This window comes from Mesoplodon bidens (genome assembly GCF_964165515.1).
Source record: "Mesoplodon bidens genome assembly, chromosome: X".
NCBI lineage: Eukaryota > Metazoa > Chordata > Mammalia > Artiodactyla > Ziphiidae > Mesoplodon > Mesoplodon bidens.
This window is the reverse complement of record NC_138163.1, coordinates 94,114,652-94,135,531: the sequence shown is the minus strand read 5'-3', so window position 1 is coordinate 94,135,531 and position 20,880 is coordinate 94,114,652. Positions and strand designations below refer to the sequence as shown.

The following is a 20,880-nucleotide window of genomic DNA, read 5'->3' as shown; positions in this document are numbered from 1 at the left end:
TTGAATCAAAGCACATCTCTTAATTATACACATGTATATATGAACCCACTGTAAAAAAAAAAAGGCTCTACTTGAGCTGGTGCCACATATCGTACCCCCCAAACTCAGTAAGCTCTGAGATATACGGCATAAGAAGACAGGAACAGGTCTTTTCTTTTTCCCAATCCACCCAAATTAGGATCTCCCAATCCTAATGAGGGATCAAGCTACAGATACTCGCACTGCCTGGCTGGAGGTTGGGTGGGCCTAGACTCTGAAAGCCTAACGCATGTACACATTAAGTTTGTACTTTTCCACCACCGTTTTCAGGTGAATATACAACAAAGTGGCTCAAAGGTAGTCAGCAAGGATAAAAGAGAAAAACAAAAGGCCAGTAACCACAGAGAAACAGACATCAAAAGCATGGGCTGGGCCCACAAAGAAACCCCAGAATGTGCCAAGGTCACAGAGGTCTAACAAAGAAAGGGGAAACAAACATTAGCATCTTCTTGGATGGTCAGTTTTCCTTCAATTTGGGGAAAGTGGCAGTAGACTTTCAAATTAAAACAAAGGAGCAGAATTAAACAAACTAAAACAGAACATAAAATTCAAGGGGGTTTAAAATACCAAATGGGAACACCAAAGGCCAAGTTTTGCTTGCTTTTGGGCAGAGCCCCCAATTCCCAGGAGTTGTCTACATTTTCCTTCACATTAAGGTGTCAGAAAGTGGCAAATGTACAAAATTGGTAGAGGTACAGAACATAGAAAATAGGTTCCCCACTGATTTTACATTAAGGGGCAAACGATGGCAAAGACAGATCAGTGCACATCTTTATTCACTGTTTTGGTTGCACCACACAGCACGTGGAATCCTAGTTCCCTGACCAGGGATTGAACCCTCACCCCCCACAGTGGAAGTGCAGAGTCTCAACCACTGGACCGCCAGAGAAGTCCCCAGTGCACATCTTTAGTGTGGTCTTGCATCATATTACTGTAGTCTCCACAGAGCTGGCAAAGTAACTACTAAAACACAAATCAACTATGTCACTTGCCAGCTACATTTGAGGGACAGAGAAAGGAAAAGGAGACCGAGTGCCGTAGCCAGACAGGTAACAGGAAAGCAGGAGGGCTTAATATTAATACCACAAAAGCCAAGAAAAGAGTATTCTGAGAAGGAGGTGATAGGTCAACCATCATGCTGTGGAAAAGTGAGAAGTGGACTGAAAAGTATCCAATGGACTTAGCAACAAGGAGGTTACAGATACCTTGGTGAGACATTTCAGGGAAACGGTAGGAGCAGAGGTCATTTGCAGTAGTAGAAGAGTGAGCAGGAAGAAAAGGAGGGGTAGACTTGGCTTTCAGAAAGCGATTCTCTCATCTCTGTATCCCTAACAGTTAGTACAGAGCCTGTCACATGGCAGACACCTGAAAATGAGCCACCAAGTTTAAAACTTCCTTAAAGGAAACAATACAGCCATACCAGGCTCTAAAAGGGAGCAGAAGGAAGAGAATCACTCACCTGACAATAACGGCTTGATTTGCTTGATTCTGGCAGCCATGGCAGGTGTAATTTTAGATTTGCCCTTAGAGTCTGAAGCAGTAGGTTCATCTGTCTCCATAGGAGCCAGCGTATCACCATCAAGCCCAATGCCTTCCAACAAGCCCTGGGTAGAAGCATCCATACTTCCAGTGGTTCCATCCTGTTCCCCATCTGTAGACATAAGAGGGGAGCAATAAGACCATGTTGAGCCAGCACTCACCTGGTTCCTTGTTCTGAAGAGTCAGAAGAAAGAGCTACCTATAGTGCTTGTTACTCTTTAAATGTCCACAACTTCCTAAATCTGAAAAGAAAAAAACACAAAACTGTACTTCTTTCCCTGGAGTCCTTCTAAGTAGCTAACACTGACATCTTCCAATGAGAGCATGTTAAAAGTCTTAACTTTCAAGGGCTACCATGGAAGACTGTAGGCACACTGCATGACCCAGAAACTTCACATAAACTGCAGTGTGTGTGGTGACCCCATGCACTCAAGGCGCATACCCAGGTAGAATTTTAGAGCTCGTTAATAAACTCAATTTGGACATCACAGATCACCACTGGAGAAATATATTTCCTAGAATTTAAGATTTTTGTATATGAATGTGAGATGAGTCTTTTGTGTGGGGGGGTGTGCTCTTGATCTAAGAAACAGCATTAGGCAAACTATAAAACACACCAAATTTTCTTTGCAATATTCTGGAAAAACTATGTGGAAATGAAGATACCTTTGTTAAATGTGTGAAAGAAACTGCTGGGGAAAAATATATCTAAATTGTTATGTGGGGCAATTCTTTGACTGTGAGTCTAATTTTGTTCTTGGTTTTTAGTAAATTATTTTATTCTTTCCTTGACTTAAAGTTGGTATATTTAAGACGTGAACAAAATTTGAGATTCTAACATTTGGTTTCGTCCATTTTCGTGTATATTTTATTAATTCTGTCCCCTTCCTCCACAATACAATAATTAGCTGTCATATAAATCCTTATTCGTTGTTTCAAAACTTATGTCTGCTTTATTAGTTCCTTATCATTTTCTCTATCTTTAGCAATACAATTTTTAAGCATATCTTTTTAAAAAACATCTTTATTGGAGTATAATTGCTTTACAATGGTGTGTAAGTTTCTGCTTTATAACAAAGTGAATCAGTTATACATATACATATGTTCCCATATCGCTTCCCTTTTGTGTCTCCCTCCGTCCCACCCTCCCTATCCCACACCTCTAGGTGGTCACAAACCACCAAGCTGATCTCCCTGTGCTATGCGGCTGCTTCCCACCAGCTATCTATTTTAGGTTTGGTAGTGTATATATGTCCATGCAACTCTCTCACTTTGTCACAGCTTACCCTTCCTCCTCCCCATATCCTCAAGTCCACACTCTAGTAGGTCTGTGTCTTTATTCCCGTCTTACCCCTAGGTTCCTCATGACCTTTTTTTCCCTTAGATTCCATATATATGTGTTAGCATACGGTATATCTGATAGGTTTTCTTTAAAAAAATATCTTTATTGGAGTATAATTGCTTAACAATGTTGTGTTAGTTTCTGCCGTATAACAAAGTGAATCAGCTATACATATACATATATCCCCGTATCTCTTCCCTCTTGTGTCTCCCTCCCACCTTCCCTATCCCACCCCTCTAGGTGGAACACAAAGCACCGAGCTGATCTCCCTGTGCTATGTGGCTGCTTCCCACCAGCTATCTATTTGTTAGTGCGTATATGTCAATGCCGCTCTCTCAGTTCATCCCAGCTTACCCTTCCCCCTCCCCGTCCTCAAGCCCATTCTCTACGTCAGTGTTTTTATTCCTGTCCTGCCCCTAGGTTCTTCAGGACCATTTTTTTTTTTTAGATTCTATATATAAGTGTTAGCATACGGTATTTGTTTTGCTCTTTCTGACTTACTTCACTCTGTATGACAGTCTCTAGGTCCATCCACCTTACTACAAATAACTCAGTTTCGTTTCTTTTTATGGCTGAGTAATATTCCACTGTATATATGTGCCACATCTTCTTTATCCATTCATCTGTTGATGAACACTTAGGTTGCTTCCATGTCCTGGCTATTGTAAATAGAGCTGCAATGAACACTGTTGTACATGACTCTTTTTGAATTACGGTTTTCTCAAGGTAAATGCCCCGTAGTGGGATTGCTGGGTCACATGGTAGTTCTATTTTTAGTTTTTTTAAGGAACTTCCATACTGTTCTCCATAGTGGCTCTATCAATTTACATTCCCACCAACACTGCAAGAGGGTTCCCTTTTCTCCACACCCTCTCCAGCATTTATTGTTTGTAGATTTTTTTTTCTTTTGCGGTACACGGGCCTCTCACTGCTGTGGCCTCTCCCGTTGCAGAGCACAGGCTCCGGACGCACAGGCTCAGCGGTCATGGCTCACGGGCCCAGCTGCTCCGCGGCATGTGGGATCTTCCTGGACCAGGGCACGAACCCGTGTCCCCTGCATCAGCAGGCGGACTCTCAACCACTGCGCCACCAGGGAAGCCCTGTTTGTAGATTTTTTGATGATGGCCATTCTGACTGGTGTGAGGTGATACCTCATTGTAGTTTTGATTTGCATTTCTCTAACGATTAATGATGTTGAGCATTCTTTCATGTGTTTGTTGGCAATCTGTGTTTTCTGGAAATTGAGCTGCATGAGCTGCTTGTATATTTTGGAGATTAATCCTTTGTCAGTTGCTTCGTTTGCAAGTATTTTCTCCCATTCTGAGGGTTGTCTTTTCGTCTTGTTTATGGTTCTCCTTTGCTATGCAAAAGCTTTTAACTTTCATTAAGTCCCATGTGTTTTTGTTTTTATTTCCATTTCTCTAGGAGGTGGGGTCAAAAAGGATCTTGCTGTGATTTATGTCATAGAGTGTTCTGCCTATGTTTTCCTCTAAGAGTTTTATAGTGTCCGGCCTTTCATTTAGGTCTTTAATCAATTTTGAGTTTATTTTTGTGTATGGTGTTAGGGAGTGTTCTAATTTCATTCTTCTCCATGTAGCTGTCCAGTTTTCCCAGCACCACTTATTGAAGAGGCTGTCTTTTCTCCATTGTATATTCTTGCCTCCTTTATCAAAGATAAGATGACCATATGTGCATGGGTTTATCTCTGTGATAGGTTTTTATACACAGAATTATCTTCAGTTTTCTTAATAGTTTATCAAATTCATTTTCTCCTTGATGCAGAGTATAGGAGAAAAAAACTTTCTAGAAAAGCTACTTTTATTAATTTTAGGTTTGCTGCATTACGGTCAGAAGATTGTACTGGGTGGGCCAAAAGGTTCGTTAGTTTTTCCCCATAAGATGGCTCTAGTAGCACTTACTTGTCTTTAACTTCCTTCAAAACAATTTTGTTAGATTTTATGTGACAGCTGTCATATCAGCACGCATTTAAAAAAAGACATCAAAATTGGTGTATTTCTGTGTAGCCATTTTAATATTAAAGATGGGAGGGGAAAAAAGCAACATTTTCAGCATATTATGCTTTATTATTTCAAGAAAGGTAAAAACGCAACTGAAATGCACAAAACGACTTGTGCGGTGTATGGAGAAGGTGCTGTGACTGACTGAACGTGTCAAAAGTGGTTTGCGAAGTTTCATGTTGGAGTTTTCTCACTGGACGATGCTCCACAGTCGGGCAGACCAGTTGAAGTTGACAGCGATCAAACCGAGATATTAACTGAGAACAATCAACGTTATATCATGCAGGAGATAGCCAACATACTCAAAATACCCAAATCAAGCACTGACATTCACTGGCACCAGCCTGGTTACGTGAATCGCTTTGATGTTTGGGTTCCACGTAAGTTAAGCGAAAAAAACAATTCTTGACTGTATTTCTGCATGCGATTCTCTACTTAAATGTAACAAAAATGTTCCGTTTTTAAACAAATTGTGACGGGCGATGTAAGTGGATATTGTACAATAATGTGGGACGGAAGAGATCGTGCGGCAAGCGAAATGAACCACAACCAACCACACCAAAGACCAGTCTTCATCCAAAGAAGGTGATGTGTGTATGGTGGGATTGGAAGGGAGTGCTCTATTATGAGCTCCTTCTGGAAAACCAAATGATTGATTCCAACAAGTACTGCTCCCAATTAGACCAACTGAAAGTGGCACTCGATGAAAAGTGTCCAGAATTAGTCAACAGAAAACGCATAATCTTCCATCAGTGTAATCCAAGACCATATGTTTCTTTGATGACCAGGTAAAAACTGTTACAGCTTGGCTGGGAAGTTCTGATTCATCTGCCGTATTCACCAGACATTGCACCTTCGGATTTCCATTTATTTCGGTCTTTACAAAATCCTCTTAATGGAAAAAGTTTCAATTCCCTGGAAGACTGTAAAAGGCACCTGGAATAAGTTCTTTGCTCAAAAAGATAAAAAGTTTTGGGAAGATGGAATTATGAAGTTGAGTGAAAAATGGCAGAAGGTAGTGGAACAAAAGGGTGAATACGTTGTTCAAAAAAGTTCTTGGTGAAAATGAAAAATGTCTTTTATTTTTACTTAAAACAAAAAACGAAGGCACTTTTTGGCCCACCCAATATAATTTCTGCTTGCTGCAATTTGCAACTTCTATTGCAATATAACATAAAAGCTATTTTATAAAATGGCATTATCTCCAATAAAGATGTAAAAAAATAAAGTAAATACTTTTATGGCTTACAATGTCCTATTTTGAGGCTCAGAAATATCTAGCAGTTTTTGCAGTTGATGCTAATTCAGGTGGGTGCTAGGTTTTAGTTAAACTAATTTGTGATTATTTCTTAGATGAAAATAAAAAAATCTGCAGGTGGATTCCCTTCCTCAGTGCAGGAATAATTGTGAATTAGTGTTTATTCTAACTGAGATTACTGAGAGTAATGTAACATATTTACTTCTACCTAAAGTTTGTTTCAAGGGAAAAAATTCTCTAAAAGTTTAACTGTTTTAAAAGTATAAATCCCAGCATACGAGTTTCAAAAAAAATTTTTTTCCCGCTTTTCTAGAGCAGGGGTTGGCAAACTTGTGTAAAGGACCAGAGAGTAAATATTTTAGATTCGCCATATGATGTCTGTTGTTTCTACTCAGTTCAGTCACTGTAGCCAAAAAGCAGCTACAGTAAAATATAAATAAAGGAGTATAACTGTGAAAAAAACAAAACAAAACAAAAAAACGGCATTGTCCAACAGAAATATAATGTGAACCACGTATGTAATTTAAAAATCTCTAGTAACCACTTAAAAAGTAAAAAACAGCTATAATTTTTAATACACCATTTAACCCAATATAATAAAAATTATTTTAACATGTAATCAAATATAAAAATGACTGAGCATACATTTTTATATTAAATATTTAAAAAAACAGGTATCATTGTTATGCTTACAGAGCATCTCAATACAGACATTAAGTTTTCATTAATTGATCTATATTTATATTTCATATAATTTACTGGGGAAAAAAAGATTCACATACCCAAGTTTTCCAAACATACTTAAAAGTCCTCCAACAACTGAATAGAGTTAATAGTTGTTATATTTAAATTAATAGGGGCTTCCCTGGTGGTGCAGTGGTTGAGAGTCCGCCTGCTGATGCAGGGGACATGGGTTGGTGCCCCAGTCCTGGAGGATCCCACATGCTGCGGAGCGGCTAGGCCCATGAGCCATGGCCGCTGAGCCTGTGCGTCCGGAGCCTGTGCTCCGCAACGGGAGAGCCACAGCAGTGAGAGGACCGCGTACCACACACACACACACACACACACACACACACACACACACACACAACCCCCAAAACAAACAACAAGAACAAAATTAATAAAAATTAAAAATCCAGTTTTCTCCATCCAACCTATGACTTCATCTTAAGTACATCTTCAACAACCCTATTTCCAAATAAGGTCGCATTCTGAGGTGCTGGGGGTTAGTACTCCAACATATAATTTTTGGGGGCAGGCACACAATTCAACCCATAACACCCTCCACTTAACACGAGGGGGGAGAGAGAGAAAGAAAGAGAGACAGACAGACAGACGGGGGTGGAGGTGGGGGGAGTGTGAGGCAGCGTGCACAAGGACAGGAGGAAGGAAGGAGGGAGCAAGGGAGCAAAGAACGAAAATTCAGTCTTTTAGTTGTACTAGCCACATTACAAGTAGTAATGTAAAGTAGCCACATTACACGTGGCTGGTGGCTACCATATTGGACAGTGTGGGTCTAAAAGTGCTCCACAGCCACTTAGAATAGTCATTTACCATTTTAACGTAAGAAATTAAGCTTCTGAAAAATAAGCATACAAAAAATTAAAGACCCACCATAATCTTTGTTACTGTAATTTCTAAGAATCAATCTTACATTCTCAAAACACTACATACAAAGATGTTCAGTTTTCAAAATAGTACATTAGAAACTTAACAGGGAAGGGTTAATTCATGGTACCTTTACATGGCACTTAATATTAAGTGAAAAGAGACCTGTAAAATATTATGTCTAAGATAATCACAACTATGTTAATAAAACATACCTTCAGGGAAAAAGATTAGCAGATACTTCCAAAATATTTTTTGTGGTATAAATATGGGGGATTCTTCTTTCTACTACATTTCCTAATTTTTATCATTGTGGGTATGTATTTTTTAATAGAAAAAATAACTGAAAATAGTTTAATTTTAAAATAAATAATTAAAAATTAATGAATGGAAAAAGCTGAGGACTACAGATGATAGACCTACTAAAATTTCACAATAGACCTATAAAGACAGAGACAGACAGAACTTAAGAGAATTAATGGCTAGGATTTTAGTTTCTTGGAGTTACCTGATCTTTTTCCGCCCTGGGTCGTACCTGCCTTCTCATCCTTTGGAACCAGTTTCTGCATGTCCGCCTGACCAAATTCACACCCAGATGGCAGGCTGCAAGAAGAGAAACAGTGAGCAAAAAAACCTCTGATAACTCATCTTTTTAATGTTGTGCTTGGTCTCTGACCTGCTTGGCTGACACTATCCCCCTCCTATAGCAAGCAGGTAAGTTAACCTAATAAAACACCTGCAATGACGGAATTCCTGAGGTAGTACTCAACAGGTTTCCAACTCAACTCTTTATATCTGGCTAACAACAGGACCAAACTGTAAACACCCACCATGCTGACACAGCATAACTGAGATATCAGGTCAAAGATGACACATTTGTAAGGAAGTCCTTTGGCTGATAAGTGGGAAGGACAATGCTATTGGTTAAATGTTGTGTCTCCTCAAAATTCAAATGTTGAAATCCTAATGTCTGATGAGATGTATTAGTAGTAAGGTCTGTGGTAGGTGCTTAAGTCTTAAGAGTAGAACCCTCATGAATGGAACTAGTGCCTTATAAAAGAGGCTCCAGAGAGATTCCTAGTCCCTTTTGCCATGTGAGGATACAATGAGAAGTCTGCAATGTGGAAGACAGCCCTCATCCAACCATGCAGACTTCCAGCCTCCAGAACTCTGAGCAATAAAATTCTGTTGTTTATAAGGACCCAATCTGTGGATTTTGTTATAGCAGCCCGAATGAACTGAGACAGGCAAGGAGGCCTCTGAACTTTTTACCTTTCAATCCTTGACCAAAGCAACGCCCCAGGCTCACTAAGCTTAGTTTTTCTGTTAGGAAAGACAACAGAGATAGTAAAAGAGATGACCATTTCCTTACCTGTTTGGGGTACACAGGGAGAGAAGGACAGTGCTTTCCCACACCAGGGAACAGTATAACTGGCTCAGCTTGCTCAGAACACTCAGACCCAACTGAGAGCCCCACTGGTTTACGGAGATGGAACGAATTTCACTCTGTAGCCAAAGTAAAAAAGGTGATCTTTGGGATGCCCTCTGAACATTTATATTCAAAAATCAACTGTTAGCTATTTACAAAGGATAAGGGATTCTATTTTTCCTTCCTTACTATTCTCAGAGTTGTGTACTTCATCAAAATTTCCACACTTAAGAGATCATAGTTCCAGAAGGTATTCTCTTACAATATTTACAATCTGTCTCTAACATCCCTTCTCATTTCTTCTTTGTAAAGTGAAAAACAGGAGTCATAGGCAACTCTGTTCTTCTAAATGGAAGAAACAGTTTTATAGACTCATTGACAGTTTCCTAATTTTTTTAGATGGTGAAGGGGCTTGTTATTTCCTGTTTATTTCTTTATTTCAATCAATCAATCAATCAAATCAGTCCCTAAAGCTTTTCTATGTAATTTAATTATTTTCTAAATAGTTTATAATTGTGCTTTTCATTTAATTTGATCCAAAGAACACACTCCTAGCTCAACAGCATAAAACAGAGCTGCTAAAAATACGACATCAATAATCTTTAGACTTGATTACTTGACAACTAAGGGTGGCAGAACTGTGAGTACTCAAAAAACAAATAAACAAACCCCCCCGCCCCCAAACTTCAACTTTCTGGAACCATAAGAGGACCCTCACATGGACTGCAAACATAGGGTTTGATATTTAGGAAATCTTTAGTAATCTGTTAATCACCATTAACTTAAATGTTCTGTGGTCAAATTTCCTTCTTGCCATCTTATTATCAAGCCTACAGGCATTTGTAGAAAGATTAGGAAGTAACTCGGTCAGATGAGCACCCAGTTGAGGCTTGTCTGCGAAAAGGGGTGACTATACATCCTTAAGGCCTATATGGATGCTACAGATCTATTAATACCTGTATTTATCTCAACCTCTTTCACTCTCAAGAAGGTCCAGTTCACAAAACAAGTTATATGGTCACCCAACTTCCAATGAAAAAAATACTACGGGGAAGTGAAACTAAACAGCAACTTGAAGCATAAACTTAAGTCATCCACCCAAAAGAACTCACCCTAAAACTGTTCTTTCAGCAGCTCGCCTAGGTAGAACTGCTTCTAAGTATACTATGATGCCACGTACACGCCCTAGGTATTTTACCGACTTTAAACCAACATGTTCACACCTAACATAATTCTTACCTGTCCAACTCTACAAGTATGAACAAACATCATGATGTAGGCGTGGGCAGCAGTGAGTGCATGCAGTAGAGGTGTGGCTTGAGCTGAGAGGGTAGCATCAGCGACATTGCCAGCACAAGCCAGTTCTCGCAACAACACTGAGCCCCCAGGGGATTCTATTGGGCGGTGTAAGGGCTCCAAGGAGGAAAGAATGGAGTCCAACTGAAGGAGACCCTCCTGAAGGACTTTGGGTTCATGTGACAGTGTCTGAAATAAGAATAATAATTAAAGCATTAATGTACAATGAACTTCATATGCATGTATTAATAGTCACAATGAAAGAAGTGGAAGACAAGTCTCACAAATTTCAGACCTGGCCATGGTCTTGCACCTGGTAAATGGTGGAGCCAAAACATGAATGAAGGTATGACATACCTAAACGTCTTTTAGAGCAACACATTACTTCTCTTGAATGAGAGGCTTTCCAAGGTGGTAGGCCAATCAAATTTAAAAGATTGTGATGGCCAAACTGGACTACTGTTACAGCAGGGACTCCATGCTGTAAGATTAATTCCAAATTTTGCACAACAGGGAGCAATGTTAGGCAAGGTTCCAAAGCATGGAAATGAACCACTATTACAAATGTTTTTTTCTTACCACAATAAGAGACAATTCTAGGATAGGCATCAGCTAGGCATTTTCTTATTTTGGAGACAACTCAAGGATTATATGGCCCCTGCAATTTCTTTCTGAGTAAGAAGAAAAATCTTGACAGTGAACACTATCACTTGCCATTCAAAGATAGGAGAACTTATGTGCCTTTCCTATGGCTTTAAATAAATCTATCCACCCTCACACAGTATCTTACAGGTAGGATAAAGATGGAGCAGCCCTTTCCCCCCTCTCTCTCATAAATAGCACTTAATTAAATATTTGCAAAAAGAAAAGCAGAATAAAATATCAAATGCAGATGTCACAGTTATGGATCTTTCCAGAAATTACTTATCACTGCACAACTCAGCTAATAAATAAGCTTCACAGATTTAATCCAATTCCTATAAAAATCCCAATGGCTTTTTTTTTTTTTTGCAGAAACAGAAATATCTCTCTTAAAATTCATACAAAATCTCTAGGGACCCCAAATAGATATAGCTATCTTAAAAGAGAACAAAGTTAGAGGTCTCACATCCCCAGATTTTCAAACTTACCACAAAGCTACAGTAATCAAAAGTGTAGTACTGGCATAAAGATAGACATCAACACCAACAGAACAGAGAGCCCCCCCCAAAAACCCTTGCATATACGGTCAAATGATTTTTGACAAGGTTGCCCAAACAAGGGTACAATAGTGAAAGGACAATCTTTTCAACAAATAGTGTTGGGAAAACTGGATACCCACATGCAAAAGAATGAAACTGAACCTTACCTTACACCATACAAAAAATTAACTCAAAATAGATCAAAGACCTAAATATAAGAGCTAGAACTATAAAACACCTAGAAAAAGCCATAGGATAAAAGCTGCACGACACCGGATTTGGCAGTGATTTCTTAGGTATGACATGAAAAGCACAGGCAATGAAAAGTAAAAAGCAAAAACTAAACAACAAAAAAACCCCCACAAAAAAACAAACTGGATTTCATCAAAATTAAAACCCCTTTTCACATCAAATGACACTACTAACAGAGTGAAAAGCAACTCATGGAATGGGAGAAAATAATCTGCAAATCATTTATCTGATAAGGGATTAATATCCAAAATATATTAAGGATTCTTACAACTCAACAACAAAAACAGACAACCCTATTAAAAAATGGGCTCTCCCTTTTCCTCACAAGCTCTAGGCTGATGAGAGAAGGAAAGCATCAGGCAATTGAGGGGAAAAAAAAGTGCCAGGCTATCTAGAGAAAAGTGAAGAGGTGCTCCAGGCCAATGAGAAGAATTAGGCAAGAAACACACAGATGTGCCAGCCTTCTGAGAAGCACCAGCCAGCAACACCTTATTTCTTTAAACTTGGAGGAACGGCTTCATCTCTACCCTTCTACCTCAAAGGGAATCTATGCCAAAATGCTCCAACGAATGGAGGACACACTTGGATTTGTGACTGAAGTGACACGCAGAATCTCTGAGCCTTGGTTGTTTTGAAGATTGAAAAATCTTGTTCAGCATGGGTGACCACCAAAAAAGCAATCTCAAGCCATCTATATGTCACAACTGAGACAAACTGGGGAGTTTGTTGTCAAATAAAATGTACTGTTTCGGAAAAAAAAAAATGGGCAAAGGCCTGAACAGACATTTTTCTAAAGAAGACATACAGATGTCCAACAGGCACATGAAAAGATGCTCAACATCACTAATCAACAGAGAAATGCAAACGATAACCACGAGATCTCATTTCACACCCATTAGGTTGGCTAGTATGAAAAAACTAGAAAATAACAAGTATTGGTGAGGACGCAGAGAAATCAACCCTTGTGCTTTGCTGGTTGGAATGTGAAACGGTAGAGATGTTGTGAATAATACAGTATAGCAGTTCCTCAAAAAATTAAAAACAGAACTACCAAATGATCTAGCAAATCCTACTTCTGGGTAGATAACCAAAATAACCGAAAGCAGAGTCTTGAGTATGATCTCACTTTCAAGTCAAACTCAGAACCAGAGGGTAGAACGGTGGTTGCCAGGGGCTGGGGGAAGTTGCAGAGATGTTGGTCAAAGGGTATAAACTTTCAGTTATAAGATGAATAAGTTTTGGGGATCTAATGTATAGTGTGGTGACTATAATTAATAATACTGTATTATATACTAGAAATTTGCTAAGAGAGTAGATCTTAAGTGTTTTCACCATACACAAAAGCAGGGTCTGGAGAACACACCCATGTTTGTAGCAGCACTATTCATAAGAAGTGGAAGCAACCAAAATGTCTATCAATGAATGAATGGATAAACAAAATGCAGTTTAAACATACACTGGACTATTCAGCCTTAAAAAAAGGAAGAAGAATTTTCATATGCTACAACATGGATGAATCTTGAGAAAATTATGCTAAGCAAATTAAGCCAGTCATAGAAAGACAAGTACTTCATGAATTCAACTTACATGACATACCTCGAACAGTCAAAATTCAGAGACAGAAAGTAGAATGGTGGTTACCAGGGGCTGGTAGGGAGAGGGGAATTGAAAGTTGTTGTTTAATGGGTGCAGAATTTCAGTTTTACAAGAGGAAGAGAGTTTTAGAGATGGGTTTCACAACAATGTGATGTACTAAACACTATTAAACTATACACTTAAAAACGGTTAAAGCGGTAAATATCATGTTATATCTCCTTTACCACTATTTAAAATAAAGCAACTTCATTTTTGGGCAAAATTTGAGCAATGAACTACAGGTCAATCATGCATAAAATACACAACTATCAAGCCTGAGAAAGGAAAAAAAAACATGGCTAAACAAACTAGACTGTGTTAAAAGCCACTTCCAAAGCTTTCTTGGAGATTTATTTCCCTTCCAAAAAACTCGTATGTTAGAACTATATACCAAACTCAGGAACAAAGAACAAACACTTTGACTTTTCAATGAGAAATAACATGGCACACTATTTATTAGTCACAAAACCCACTTACAGTACATAACCACAAATTTCTTCATTATGTTTTAGTTGAAGGGGAGAGACCACAGTAAAAACACGTATATAGAAGTATTGCAAAATTGATTTCTAAAAGAAATGAAAATATTCGACCAGATGCTTCTTACCAATATGGATTTGCAGACACCTGCAACAGCCTGACAGGCTGCAGATGTGGGAAAGTCAATGGGCAGATTGGGAAGACCCAAAATGGTAACCAAAGGCAAGAGTCCTTTCTGATTCACAAATTCCTGGCAGTGGTCATCGGTTGTATTGTTGCTCAGAATAGATTCCACAAATTTCATCTAGGTAATAAAAATTAAAAAAAAAAGTTAGAGCCTGACACTTGGAACTAAAATGCCAGCTTGGAATTAGGACAGGGGTAACCTTATAGTCATGAAATCAGTATTTTCTAGACTATCAAAACCTCAGGTAAGCAGTAATAGGTATATGAAATGACCCCTAAACATCCAGAAAAGAAGGAATTACAACTTCTTCCCAATGTATCTTTTCAGCCACACCTAAAGTCACATAATCTGAGAAGCACAGAGAGGTTAAATGACTTGCTCAGGGCCACACCATGAATTAGTGGCAGAATCAGGTCTAATCTCTTAATTTGCTCATTTAGTGCTTCTTACAGATAATGTGTTGCCTCTCCCCTGGAAGCAAACATAATGGATACTTTTCTTCAAATGTGCTCATAATACAAATGAAACCTAGAACTCTGGAAGTGATTTAGACTAAACAGAGCATTTTGTAAGGGTAAGAAAGTAAAATATGGGAAACAAACACACAAGCAAGAGAGAAACCATCTCTGGAAGTCTGGAAGTGCTTACTGGGCTAGAACAAATGCTAAATGGGCTTCCCCTTATAGGTAAATAACTCTGGGAAAATTCAAACTCTTCCTTTTTTCCTGTGAGACACACAGAAGTTAAAAGAAAACACCACATCATTATTATTATTATTGGTAAAAGAGAAGTTAATGGGAAAAAAATGGCAAGTAACGGGAAAAAAATATGTTGGGACGCACTCAAAGAACATAATACTGGACTGGCCTAACAAAGCCCATTCTCCTCCTGTTTGGATTCCAAAGGGGAATGAACAGAAAATTGGGAATATTCAAAAAGGGACTGTTAGCTAATTTTTGGCAAATCACACAGAACAAGGTTTACACATCTTTCCCCGCTGCTCTCTGCACTTCAAGGGCCCCAGTGAAAATAAACACAAGTCATCAGACTATTTGGTAACCCCACACATTTTCCAGAAGAGCACACACCTTTACGCAGATTGCCCTGCCATTAACTTACCACATTAAGGATGTAATCCATGAGGGGAATAGGAATACGTTCCTCTGTACCAACAACCCTGTTAAGGGAGAAAAGAGTGAGTTTCACAGAAATTCACAATACCAGTGCAAGAGAACAAAGCGAAGAAAAGGAAACCGTGAAATTCTAGTCCTTTCTCTCAGTTAGACTTATAGCCTTTAGTATATAGCACAGAAAAAAAAAAAGAAGGAAAAAGAAAAGAGCTAAAATCAATTCTGAAGGTAGCTTTCCTAGCCTGGGTAGGTTGAGAGCACAAAAGGAAAAACCAAGCTTTCACAAACTCAGCACTTGTACATATCTCAAAAGAAATTATTCTATCTTAGGCAAACCACTGTAGGAGGAATTCATCAATATGAAAATACTAAAAATAAGCAAGTTCAATTAAGAGACTATTTAAATATTTGCTTGAAGAAAGGAGCTAGTCAAAGAAACAAATACATAAACATCTTACCGTGTTCTTGCATCAGATTTAATGTTATAGAGAGCAGGAGATGGAATTTAATTTTGGTCAAGATTCCATGCTTAGATTGGTAAACCATTCAGAAAAGTCAAAGTTGGTCAAAGATGAAGGCAACACCCAAGGCCTCCTTCTCTAACAACCTTTTCCTGAACTACCCAAAAACTGTTATCAGGTCCTTTTGCTTCAGATGCTTCAATGGTGCACTGAAGATAAGAAGGCTGCAATAATGCCATAGCTGCAGAAAATGCAGCCTTTAGACCGATGACTACACCTTGGCATTTGTAAGAAATAAACATAGGGAAAAACCCCACAAAGTATATTGAAATGAAACAAAATCTACCTAAAAGATAAACGCTAGAAAGGGACAAAACCTGAGTTGAATAAGAACATTTTAGATACAGACCCTTAGGAGAAATTTGGGAGAAAAGGGCAGAGATAGAAGAAGGGAGAGGTAGGGGGAGAAGGCAGAAAAATTGGCAAGAAATAATTTCGTCTCTGAGCAAGATAAAATGTGAACAAAAATGTGCCAGGCATGGGGATATGTGGCAGCAAAACGGAGACTAGGCAATAGGCAAAGAGAGTGGAGAGGCATGACGAATGGCTTTAGAGCTAAAATATCCCGAGCTAGGGCTTGGTTAGGATGTTGTGAACATGCTCAATGAAGAATATGGGGAAGAACTTTGTACAAAGGGAGGACCTATATATAAGCCAGGAGTGAAATGATTCCATGGGAAGATTGCAAAGCCTTCCCTGACTGTAAACTTCCTCCGCAGAACCACTGCCACATTCCCTGCCACTTACACCAATTATCTGCCCCAGTTGACTGCACCTCCTCGGGAAGAACTCAGAGATCCATCTCTACAGCTAAGAAGTACAGGTATGGCTCTAATAAGCCCAGGGAGATACCTGCCGCCCCTTTGCAGAAGCCAAATATAATGGTAAAGACCCAAAGCACCATCATGAAATGTACTTTCTTCATTTGCTAGATGGAAGTTGGAGAGAATGAGAGAGAAAACAAACCAACAGTGGTTCTTAAACTCCAGGAATGAACTTGTTCAGTAACCACTCTTCTCCCCACCCTCATCGTTTTGGCTTCCAGGCTCATGGCATCATATAGGAATAGTAAAAATGATCAACTTTCTTCAGTAGAAATCCCCCTACCACTGGTTTTAAGAAAAGTCATTCTAATCCTAACCTGATAGGAAACTCTGACCCATAGCATCTTTGAAACAATGCAAGACTGCATTTCCATGAAGAATGAAACAAATTTATCTTAACTGTCAAATTAAAAACTGCTGCCTCTCCGCCTTCTCCAAAACAGACACACATTCCCAAACTTAATTTTAACTCTAGTCACTTTTACATGGGTATTTATGATGTTGGAGCCCTTAATCAGATGTAGAGGAGAAGGATTCCAATTGAGTGTCATAGTACATGGGTACAGGACAACAGATCTCATGTTTTGGGGTTTTTCGGGGGGAGAGGAAAATCAGGTCTTTCTTCCCACTCCTGAGGAGACACAGCTGCCTTTGGCAAAAGAGCCCTCCCAGTGGGCCACGATTCAGGGAACAACTGCTTCTCTGCATCTGATGCCTTTAAAGCCCAGACAGTAGCTATTCAAGTTCCAAAGACCACATGGATATATATAACCCATTTCTTTCAAGTTGTTCAGGGTAGGTGGTTAAGTTAGGCAAAATAAATGGAATCAATCACAAAAATAAACCATGGTGCCCCAACTGAAAACCTTGGTTACTTACTGGCAAGTATATTCACCCCCAGCAATATCAGTTTTGCTGAGCTCAAACAATTCAGAAGGCAGAAGAAAGAGGCCTAAAGACAAGTATTTAGAACTACTTGTGGTGAATGCCTTTGAATGTAGAACAGAACTCCACGTATTTGGGGTAGACTGTAATGCCTAAGTTTCCTTATTGCAGATTTGTAGCACAAAACCAAGGGAAAAGAACACTGTCTTAGTCTGGGGGAAAAAAAAAAGAAAACTCAAAACTTCGTCAACAGGTGAGTGGATACATGCTGTAGTATATTCATACAATGGAATACTATTCAGCAACAAAAACAACATACTGATAGACACAACATGGATGAATCTCAAAAATACGCTATGCAACAAAAGCCAGAAACAAAAAAGTACATACATTAGATATGATATACATATAAGACTCCGTTTATTCTATTTATACGATGTTCCAGAACAGGCAAACTTATTCTACGAAGGACAGAAATAAGATAGATAGCTTCCCCATTTTAGGGTAGGGAAATAGGAAACTTAAAATCTGTACCGTTTACTGTATAGGAATTATACCTCAACTAAAATTAATGGAAAAAATTTACTCATGCGTGTATTTAAGGCATTGGAAAACAGATGTGGGCATGGGAAATCAGAATTTGTTCGGGAGTCCCACTGAAGAATTTTGCGTTGGGTGGGGGAAGGATACAAACAAGACTTTTGGGGAGAGGGATGGCACACACTGCAAATTTTTCAAAGCCACTTTCCCATATTGGCAGAAAAGTACATAGCAACTCCCACCATAACAACTACCTGGGATAAGGAGGTAAAAGAATTTTACCTATAATAGGTAGTGGCTTTCAAAATGTAGGTTGAATTTAGATAGTCTTTTGTGTTCCCTTCCAGCCCTAATAATCCACGTAATGACCCAACTGAAGCTTGTGAAGGTGGCAGAAGTGGAAAAGTACATGTGTCAATATTCGTGAGATTCTTAGATATGTTACGCGAATGAGGTGCTGATGAACACCCAGACCATGCAGAAGAACATCAATACCATGGAACAGCAACTATTGGAGTACTTTGCAGCTTAGAAGCTACATATGACTAACACTATGATAGAGTATTACTGTGGGTCTAGATTTTAACTATTTCTTCATTCTTGTTCATGTTTCATTAGGCCCAGCTCTCTTGGCATTTAAGACTCAGGGACTCCTTAATCTAATACTCTTGATTCATTGTATCAACTCACTAAATAAAGAGTTATTGACTGATTACCTGCTATATACAAAGTGATCTGGATACACTGTTGAATGAGACATTGTCCCTGCATTGGAGAACTATATAGATTAGTGGGGGAAACCATTAGAATATATAAATAATTTAAACAAAACTGTTGGGAGAACACAAAAGATCAACTTCCTATTTGGAGGTTTAAAAAGGTTCTTTTAAGAATAAGACATTTGGGCTTCCAGGGTGGCGCAGTGGTTGAGAATCTGCCTGCCAATGCAGGGGACACGGCTTCGAGCCCTGGTCTGGGAAGATCCCACATGCTGCGGAGCAACTAGGCCCGTGAGCCACAACTACTCAGCCTGCGCGTCTGGAGCCTGTGCTCCGCAACAAGAGAGGCCGCAACAGTGGGAGGCCCGTGCACCGCGATGAAGAGTGGCCCCCGCTCGCCGCAACTAGAGAAAGCCCTCGCACAGAAACGAAGACCCAACACACCCAAAAATAAAAAATAAATAAATAAACTTAGGAAAAAAACCAAGAATAAGACATTTGAGCTAAACTTGTAGGAATCTGGTAGATGGAAAAGAAGGAGATAAGATAATTTGGGGATGGGGGATAAATATGAATAGAATATACAGTGACTCATGATATTCCAAGAAAAGCATGTAGAGTGAAGACATATGAGGGCTTGAGAAAATGTCAATTTACCAAGGCAGCTTAAAATCTGGGCATGTTAGACAAAAGGTATTAAGAAATCCAGGTAGAAAAGTTATATGCAGACGAATGTACACAGCTTGACTCAAAACCACCACCACTACTAACATTCAAGAAATCCACCCCTAGTTTGTAGCCAGGAACAGGAATCCTATGCCAGCAGGATGGCTGACAATCAAGGATGTGGCAATGAAGCACTAAGATCCCAACTCCTTTGCAAATAAAGTCCTGCTTTCTTTTAGGGTATCCTCCTTTTCCAGAAAGAGAACATTTTGTGTGTGTGTGTGTGTGTGTAAAATTTTTACTGACACACAACATACAAGCAAAAGGTGCACCAACTTAAGTGAACAGCTTGACAGTTTTATACAAATTGAACTCACTATGTTACTACCAGCACTCTAAAACACCTCCTCTCAGAAAGAGAACATTTTAATCAAAACAGAAGATGGTGCTAGATGAAGGCAGGGTTGCCTTCTCAGACAATGAAAATATATCTGCCCAAGAAAGCAACATACTTAAAACATAATGCCTCCCCTCCAAAAAATTCACACCAACAGGCTCATTACTTTCTAGAGTTCCAAGAGGGCATACCTGTTTTGGATTCTAGACCTTCGCTCCTGCTGTCTACTCCACCATAATCTTCTCTTAAGTCCCAAGCCACCCTTTGAGATGAGCTCAAACCCATTCAAATCCACACCTAAAATGCTCATGCTTTTCTCAGAACTACTTCTATATATACACCAAAAGGGCACTTATTAAAGAATGCATGAGTGTCCAGAGGGATCATGCCCATTTCGAGCATGAAGGTGATTAAGAGTTACAGCTACAGCAGTTGCTTTTCATCCCTTGCATGCGAACACTGTAAGCTTGAAGAACCAGGTCTACCAGCAGTCTTTAAGCTCATCCCCATCCCCATCTCAGCATCCAGGTAATCAATTTTCATGTAGAACAAACCTCAAATAAATAGAAGGAAAATCTACTGTGCCTAGTTACAATCATAGTACATTCCAAAGCCTTCTGATGTATCTGGAATGAACAGATGAAATAAACAAAAACAGAGACCAACCAACAACAGATCCCTGTAACTCTTAAGAACTTCTTAGGAGATAGGCTTCAAAAGTGCAACATGTTTAATGTATGCTCACTTATGGAAAACCATCAATCAGTCAATGACATGGAATACCAAATCAACAAAGGGAAATCCTCTGAAGGCGGCCTTTTGATATACTGAATTCTGATTCAATTTCATGAACAGCGTTTAAAAAAGAAAGCTTGCTTAAAGCAATGAAAACAAACACCAAAGCACAAACGACACACAAGGGTCAAAGAAAGAT

At 39.1% G+C, this 20,880-nt stretch overlaps 1 protein-coding gene across 9 annotated transcripts in view; it reads right to left on the bottom strand.

Moving 5' to 3' along the window:
* The window catches only part of HUWE1 (HECT, UBA and WWE domain containing E3 ubiquitin protein ligase 1), a 143,634-nt gene that overhangs the window by 55,078 nt on the left and 67,676 nt on the right, over nucleotides 1–20,880 (bottom strand). For all 9 annotated transcript variants that reach the window (XM_081221600.1, XM_081221606.1, XM_081221607.1 and 6 more), the window contains 6 exons: nucleotides 15,384–15,441; nucleotides 14,205–14,381; nucleotides 10,473–10,718; nucleotides 9,177–9,310; nucleotides 8,313–8,407; nucleotides 1,499–1,690 (listed from right to left, as the gene is read on the bottom strand). In XM_081221600.1, coding sequence (XP_081077726.1) covers nucleotides 1,499–1,690; nucleotides 8,313–8,407; nucleotides 9,177–9,310; nucleotides 10,473–10,718; nucleotides 14,205–14,381; nucleotides 15,384–15,441 — 902 coding nt within the window. The remainder of the gene's footprint in view (nucleotides 1–1,498; nucleotides 1,691–8,312; nucleotides 8,408–9,176; nucleotides 9,311–10,472; nucleotides 10,719–14,204; nucleotides 14,382–15,383; nucleotides 15,442–20,880) is intronic.